The sequence below is a fragment of the Arvicanthis niloticus genome, chromosome X (genome assembly GCF_011762505.2).
Source record: "Arvicanthis niloticus isolate mArvNil1 chromosome X, mArvNil1.pat.X, whole genome shotgun sequence".
NCBI lineage: Eukaryota > Metazoa > Chordata > Mammalia > Rodentia > Muridae > Arvicanthis > Arvicanthis niloticus.
The window spans coordinates 27,696,947-27,705,824 of record NC_047679.1 but is presented as its reverse complement, the minus strand read 5'-3'; the positions used below and the strand labels follow the sequence as shown (position 1 = coordinate 27,705,824).

At 34.5% G+C, this 8,878-nt stretch overlaps 1 protein-coding gene across 1 annotated transcript in view; it reads left to right on the top strand.

Moving 5' to 3' along the window:
* Positions 1-983: 983 nt before the first annotated feature.
* The window catches only part of LOC117694310 (sex comb on midleg-like protein 2), a 71,435-nt gene continuing 63,540 nt past the window's right edge, over positions 984-8,878 (top strand). Inside the window, 4 exon segments of the mRNA XM_076918581.1 lie at positions 984-1,025; positions 4,750-4,820; positions 5,554-5,788; positions 8,154-8,242. Of these exon segments, the coding sequence (XP_076774696.1) occupies positions 5,590-5,788; positions 8,154-8,242 (288 nt within the window). The 5' untranslated portion in view covers positions 984-1,025; positions 4,750-4,820; positions 5,554-5,589.

Here is an 8,878-nt window from a genome sequence, read left to right as displayed (position 1 = left end):
TTTTCAATAACAGTAATTTGTAAAGGGTTCTTTGTATTTATGTTCTCATGTTCAGCACATAATTGTCATAATTTTTTTTAATGTTTGAATTGTAGATGTCACATAGCATTTCAGTTTGTTATTAGGGCACATCTTCTGTAATTTGCAATGTATTCTTTACATTTGGATAGAGGATTTGTGGGTGTGTGTGTCTGTTCTTGGCCAGTGTGCCTGCATATTTTACTGCATGCTTGCCTGTTTGTGTTGTGTGTGTGTAAGAGAAACACACAGAGATTTACACTTTGTATGTGTGTGAAAGAGGTTGGGGGGGAGGAAAGAGACAGGGAAAAAGACACAGATCCAGTGAGACAGGGATAAGTAGATAGAAAGAGATACAAAGAGTTTGTTTCATGACTCCTCTATATAGGTGTGGCCCTCATGCTACAAGCCTTTGTGCTTTAGACAGGCATAGAGATTTCCAGTGAGTGGTTTCTGGAGTTGGTTATTCCAATCCACACTGTTGTTACTAGGATTGGAATTGTTACCAAGCCAATATCCATGATCACTTAAACTTCCAAGATCCTCCTGCTACAGCTTCCTAGTATTGGGATTATAGGTCTATACTACAGTACTTACTTGGCTTCTAACAAGTAATTTTCATTAGTGGACTTGATTCATGGAATTTTTCACTGCATTCATGATTTTTCTACTTAGGGCTCTCATATAGGCCTCAATTTGAGTATTAGTGACTGCCTACCTACCATCTCCTCTGATTTAGTCTTTCAGTTTTGATTTTCCCCTAAAAGGAAACCCTATACTTACCCAAGTTCCATTACCAATTAGTACTCTTAACTCTTTTTCTAGTTCACAGCTCCCTTGTTTTTATTCAGGGGGGGGGGAAGCTATTAAAGTCATCTGACTCTGAAAATCATTTTTATTATTATAACCTCTTAGAAATGTATAGTGCTTAAACTAAGTTCTTATGTGTTTTTCTTTGTAGGAAGACATAGCAGAAGCAAATACCACGGGGCAAACAGCAAATGAAGGTAAGGTTTTTTTTAGGTATTTGTAGCTAGTGTGTTGCCATATATTGAACTTTTGAAATAAAGTTTCAAAAATGTTTAAAGAAAATAATATTAAGCAACTACTTGCTTAATTGTATACTTTTCCCTATTGAATAGTGTCACCCTTTGTTTCTAGTGTTTTCCTCCTAGATGATTTCTTATTAAATATTGGAAAGAAGAAATTCTTTCTAAGGGTTCTCTTTAGACATATTCTATCAGCAACTCAAAAGAAGGCATCAGGTCTCCTAGAGTTGTTTCAGGCCTAACCTGGATACCAGGAACTAAACTTAGGTTATCTACAAGAGTAGTAAGAGTTCTTACCAGATGAGCCTTCTCTCTCACCTTCAAATACAAAGTTTTTTTTTTTTTAAATTTATACTAGAGATATGTGCTTAGAATTTTCAACCTTAATTTTATAAATAAGGAGACTGTAAGTCATGGAGGTAACTGAATAGGTCATACAGTAGTCTTTAACAAAGCCAAGGTAAGAATCATTATCTGCTGCACCAGGGATGTAAGTTCAGCATTAACCGTAACTTGACTAGCATGTGAAAAGCATATTTTCAGGTCACCCCAATAAAAAATAAAATTAAAACTATTGAAAATTAGAAATACAAATGGAATAAATACAATTCTTTTTCTTTCTTTTTAATTAATCACTCCATTCTTTTACACCTCAAATGATGTCCTCCTTCCTAGTTACCCCTCCACAAACTCCCCATCCCACATCTACCCTCTCCCCCTCCCCTTTCTTAACTATAATATGAATAAATGAATAATTGTTTCATCTGGTATTTCTGTAGGTAGAAGTGTGCTTCTTATTGACTCATTAATAGGTCATACTGGTTTACACTTTGTCGTGCTTCATTTCCCATAATTCACTCTTCACACATTTGCTTCCTTATTCTTTGTTCAAGTTTTATATATCTTACTACTTTTCTTCTGATTACATGTTGGATTCTGAATATTGCCTTTTAATTTTGCTTAATTTATTGACTGTATTACTTTGGTATAGTATTTATAAATAGATTTTGGTTTCCCTAGAATAAGACCCATGCCATTTCAATTTTTTTGTCTTAGAAATTCTTAATATAGGACTATTTCATTAATGTAAGTTTGTGTTTTCTGCAGAAAATTTAAACAGAAATAAGTGTATATATTCCTCTAAAATTTTTATATTTCATGAAGAATTTCTTAATGAAAACCTGAAAGACTTATCAGTCATTCCTATATGAGAACTTTGAGTCCTGAGATTTAAGTATTCACACTTAAGAAAATGAACTCAGCTTCAAAAGCATTGATACTGTTCATTATTTGATGATATTAAGGATTTAGGTTAATTTTAGCATTATGCTTAAGTTCTACATGCAGTTTTCTTATATATACAATAATTTGAGTGGCATATATTTTAGATTTGTGAGAGCTAAAGGATTTTGAGTACTTGAATTGTTTAGTTTAGCATAGAGGAAAACCTGAGTAGTTTGTTGAATTATGTTGTATTCTAGATTGCACAGAGTATTTTAAATACTTGAAAACATCATTTTAATTTTAGGAAATTATTTTAAGCAATTTAAAGATCTACCAGTAGTTCATTTAGATGTATTTGCACACTTATTTAACAAATTCTTGAGACCATTCAATATCAGCTGCTGAAGCAACATGTTTTCAACTCTGTGGTAGTATTCCACATCATGTGGAAACAGAATCAAACTGGAATTTTAGATCATTGGCTAAGTTTTTTATTTAAAAGATTCTATAGTCTTATGCCTGGCATGTGTAGTGCAACTGCATAGGTACACATAGCAAAAATATATTATTTTATTGCATACAGGTGTGGCTAATAGTGATGTTGAGAAGCTAGTTGTTCACATCTTCCCCTTACTTCATGCTTCATGGAAGCATGTAGGTTTGGTATCCTATAGTCAGCCATGGTATCATTATTTATATTACAGAAATCTACTGATACTGACAGTAATTTTTATTTGTATTTTCTAGAAAGTTGATTGGCAAACAATTTTTGTGCATATATATACACGTATATATATATATATATATATATGTATATATACATATATACGTATATATATATGTATATGTGTGTACACACACACACACACACATATCTGTGCTATCCTTTGAAGGATGTGGTAATCCTTCCTTTGGGGGTATATTGGGTATATTCTAAGATTCTGTCCCAGTAGATGCTTGGAACTGGATATTAATGTGTATATTACATATACATGTGTGGTAGTGTTTGATTTGTGAATAAGGCACAGCACAAGATTGGCAGCTGTTAGCATACATATCAGGAACTTCAACTTACTGTGTTTCATTCATTGTTGAGAGTTGTTACCCTTCCACTTAAAGAAAGAATAGCAATTTATGGTTTCTCTCTCCTGTATCTGAATTACCTGCACCACTATACTTGCACTTTGTGGCTATTGTTAAGTTGGAAGATAAAATATCTGAACACTGGCTGGTTGATAACTTACTTAGCAGGCAGTCTGATGACAAAGTTGTGACTAAGTGATTAACAGACTGGTTGCATTCATGGCATATGTCTCTTGAGTGGGATGGAATGTGAGTGTGAGATTTCATCTTACCAATTAGAACAACTGTACACTTTAAAACTTATAAATTATCTCTGAAGTTTTCTTTGTAATATTTTGGACTGCAATTGAATGCAAATAATTGAAGTCATACATATTGGAGCCTGAGAATAAAGAAAGTACTACTGCATATCAGAACTAGTAATCCAGATTCACTTATAGATGAGGAAGGAGTAAAAAGTATTTTATACTCGTTAACAAAAATATAGAAAAACTTTATGTTATCTGAAAATTAAAGCATATATAAATATATATTTTTAGTATTTCTAATCAGTTTGTTAGTGTCTTGACAGTCTCGCTAGGACAGTGAATTGAGCAAATGTGTTCAAACCAGGCAGAATGCACTGTTTTTTGATAGCATTGTAGTATTCCATGAAGACTACATGGAAGAGCACAGCAAAAATATATAGACGATGTAACAGCACTACAGTACTCTATTTCAGTAACTGCACTGTTCAGTTGCATACTGCTGTGTCTTAACACTGTGTTCTTCACACTATGGATGGAGATTTAAGAGTGCATTAAGAACTACCCTCGTTCTAAGAAGTTTTTAAAAATACCTTTACATCTCCATAAAAAAACAAAGCACCTTTATGTTTATGGGAGTGGACAATGTAAACAAAATTGTTGAGCAAATTTATATTTAACACATACGCACAGATATTCTAGTCTATGAAAATTGTCCCAGGTTTCTAGTGTCCCCATTTTTTTTCTTGCAGTATAGAGTATTGAACACTGGGCCTCTACTACTGCTGCACATCCCAGGCACCTTCCTTCAAATTCACTCTGCTTTACTCCACAATTCATCCAGAGGATATGAGTTATAATTTCTTTCAGGACCATTATTATCAGGAAGTTGCTTTTATTTCAATGTATGATTGAATGTAAATTGAGGAGTTAAAACCTGGTTCATAGGACATATTTTTCCCTTTTTATTTTTGGGGATTATAATGTAATTACATCACTTTTTCATTCCCTTTACTTCCTTCAAAGCCTCTCATACCCCTACTTGTCTAGGTGTGGACTAAATCTTACTTTATTCAGGATAAAAACTACATACTTCAAACTCACCCCATTTTGTATGTTTTTTTTTCCAGACCATTTTGACTGGGACAAGTATTTGAAAGAGACTGGGTCTGTAAGTGCTCCTTCAGAATGTTTCAGACAGGTATGCCAAAATTCTTTTGATAATTTATACAGTAACATACATGATTAGCTTGTAGAAGGGTGTCTGTCTGTGTGGGTATATGGCTCTGATAGTATGAAGGGAAATTGGGATTATGTTTGTGCCACTGATTACCAGATGATCTCTTTGCAGTAATTTTTAAATTGCCCATTTAGAGGGAAAGACAGAAATGGCGAGTAATTATAAGAAGTATAACCCTGTACTGACAAGGCTCATGGAACAGATGCTATTTAAGACTGTTAGGATGCGAAGAAAGAAAACAGCCAAAATAAGATGAGCATCAAGAGATGGCACAGAATATCTAGAGTGCAAGGTAGATAGAGGCACCTGTGGGATCATGGTCAAAAGTATGTAGGGATGTTTGCAATGTGCAGAGGAGTTTAACATTATCATAGGCTTTGATAGGACTTCTAGTTTGCTCCTTTCAAGAGGAATTGCGTCATGAGGTTCTTATTTAAAAAAATCTTTCAGGATGCATCTTATAAGCAATAACTGGGTTTTGTGGATGTGCCTGTAAGTGAGGGTAGTGATGTCCAATGTTTTTATGCTGCATTTCAGTCAAAAGGGAGATTTGGCCTTGAGCCTTGAAAACCTGACCTCATTCAACTTGTACTATGACTGTACCTAAAAATGTCACCTAGCTATTCTGGTATCACAGTTTGCCATATATTTTTCTTATACTTTATGCATTTAACACTATGTTATTTATTTATAGTCTAAGATACCACCAACTAATGAATTCCAAATTGGTATGAAGTTGGAAGCCCGTGACCCTCGCAATATTGATTCAGTGTGTGTTGCTTCGGTCATTGGCATTACTGGAGCCAGATTGCGTCTACGGCTGGATGGTTGTGACAATAAGAATGATTTTTGGAGACTTGTGGATTCATCAGACATACAGCCTGTTGGGACATGTGAACAAGGAGGAGATTTGCTTCAGCCTCCACTGGGTAAGGATAAACAGTTCTTAAAATAACATAGTCTTACTAGTAAGCTATTTATTAGAGGTGGTTTTAAGTGTCCTTTAAAAAATCCCTCAGGCCTTCTTGTAAGTAGATGGTCAGGGAGGTCCTGTAGAAGATACATGATTGGAGAGGAACTCAGCACCATCTCACTTTTATACATACTGCACAAGTATGCTGAAAGGTCTCATTTTTAACAGATGTTATATTAATCTTCAATTTTAAAATACCAAAAGAAGCTTTCTTATGCATGTAAATTCAGAGACTCTTCTAGAGAAGAAGCCTGTATTTTTATGAGTTGTATGCCTGGTACTGTCCATTGAGGCATTCAACACTTTTGGGTAGAGGAGGAGGGTAGGAAGAATGTGAGATTCTACGTTATGAGAGGAGTACAAGAACCAGTATTTTTCACTCATTGAGAGTCCTAACCATTAGACACCAGTTAGGCTTTGAAAAGGATGAGAAAAGGGAAATTTTAGTAAGGGTTAAATTTAAGCACATGTAGTGCTCAGTTTGGGCTATGTTTTTAAAAGTAAACCAGTTATAACATATTTTGGGAAAAATTTTATGATTGAGGAGTATTTCAATGATTTGCAGAAAGTAAGTGACGCATTTATTTGGTCAATTTGCACTCTCAATGGATTTTTTATACTGGTTTTTATGTTTTTTACAATGCTAAAATAATTGATGTAAAACCCAGAACATTTTTTCCTATTAGTGAAATATTTCCCAAGAACAAATAATACAGACTACTGTGAATAAGTACTTTTCTAATATCTTTTCAAATGTTGTTAATTAAAACTGATGTAGTTTAAGCACTAGGGTGCAGCGTGATAATAACACATACTTAGCATTCACAAAGTGTACTATATTAAATTGTTATTACCAAAAACAATTTTTTGAAAGTAATTTTAAAGGAGATGCAGGGAAGCTTAGTGGCAAAGCACTTCATTGGTTAATGGAAGCATACATCCTTGGTTTTAAATTGGTCAGTGGTATGTTTGTTTTTCCTGTCTTGTTCTTTGTTTGCATCTCAGTGCTGTAGTTCAGGTTGGCTTGAATTGTTGATCCTCCTGCCTCAGTTTCCCAAGTTTTGAGATTATAGTTACATGCCACTACATATTTTTTATATTTTGCATTTTTATTTCTCTCACATTTATTGATTGTGTGTGTGCCCACATATCATAGAACATGTGAAGATCAGAGTACATCATGGGCATATTGGTCATTTTGCTTGTACCATGTGGGTTCTAGATAGCATAACTAGAACTATAAACTCAGATGGTCCGGTTTGACAATAAATATTGAGTCACAAACATGCTATCCATTTCTACTATCATTTGTTTTCTAGTTATATTTTGGGGGAGTTTCTGTAAAGAATATTTGAGGATGATTTGTCTCTCTCAACATTTTGTATATGCTGTCCTGTTGATAGCTCTGTTGACAGTGACTCACATGCTTCCCTACTTTAGTGAATGCATTCATTTAGAGTGCATATAACCCTTTTCCAGTTCTGACTTTGGGACAGACAGGTTTTGAGTGAAAATGATTGCTTCAGAAAACAGTATGCCTAATGCTGTTATAAGTTGGTAAAATTTTTAAACAAGCCTCTTTTGGTAAATTCTCTTATAAATTTCAAGATTATGTTTAGTATATGTAAAAGTTGTTACAGGAAGCTAAGTCTGTTTTACTAATATTTTATGAGAAGTTTCAGACATGCACAAATGTAAAAGAATTTTATAGTGAGTATCCATAAACTCCCTACCTCATTTTACCATACTTGGTTTTTTATCTGTTCACTGATCTTGTGTATCTCAGAGAAGTCATTTATATTAATATAGTTTCCTTAAATACTTAAGCATGGATAGTGTTAACTAGAATGTGTGCATAGTTGTTCTCCTTTTAAAACTTAGAATCAGATGCATTTTATATATGTAAATTTGTAAAGCTCAAAAGACATGGTCTTTCTGGAAGGCCAGAAGTGAGAGACTCTGAGAAAGGGGGGCTTGAGGCCTTTTGCAACCTTGTCCATGCTTTCATGGTTGTTAGAAATAGAATGAAAGGGCTCCTGAGCTATAGTGTGGATTACCTGTATTATTATGGCCTGCCCCAAATATAAGAATGCTTGTTGCCAAACCCTTGTTGCCAATGGTTTCTCTAAAATGAAAGTTTCTGGTTCCACTTTGATATTAGTGCCAGACATTAGAATGGTGGCTCTAGCTACAAGAAGATTTACCTCTTTTACTCAAGTCCTTAGAAAGTCATTCTCTGAAAAGGATTGGTGCATGTTACCCATTTATTCTCCATTGTCATAGTTTCACAGGTTTTTAATGGTATATGATTTATAAAACAGGGTGCAGAATGGGTTCTTCTTCATGGTCCATGTTCTTACTACGTGTCCTAACTGGATCTGAACTGGCACCTGCAGTGTTCTTTAAGAAGGTAAGAAAAGCATTACAAAACATTTCTGTCCTCTAGAAAACATGATTTTATTGTTTTAAGTTGGAATGCTTAACCAGTTTTGTCTTTTCTCAAACAGGAATAAGTCTTTTTAAAATTACAGGCAACTATTGAATGAGTTTGTTAGGGCTGTTGTAACCAAGAGGAATGTCTTCCATAATCAAAAAGCTTTTCCACTTTGGAGTTTGGAGACTGGAAAAATAAAAATGAGGATGCCTTGAAGACTGGTCTCTTTTGAGGCTCACCTTGGTTTATAGTTGACCAGGTTCTTGTGCTCTTACATGGCTTCCACTATATGTGTGCACATGGGTATCTTACTCATTAAACCACACCAGTCAAACTAGATTAAAGCTTTGTTTTCAAATGCATTCATGTTGGTTGTATTTCAACAGAAATTTAGGGTCGAAGAGACACCATGTGCTTCAGAATACCAACTACAGTTGATGTGAGTTTGTTAGTCTTAACAGCCCCATCACATCCAGAAAGATACTGTTTTGTTCTGGTTCTCTCTGACCTTTGACTCTTAGAAACTTTCTACCTCCCTCTTCTAAAATGGTTTCTGAGCCTTCTGGTAGTAGGGGTATGTGATATGGTTATCACATTTGTGGCTGAGCTCTC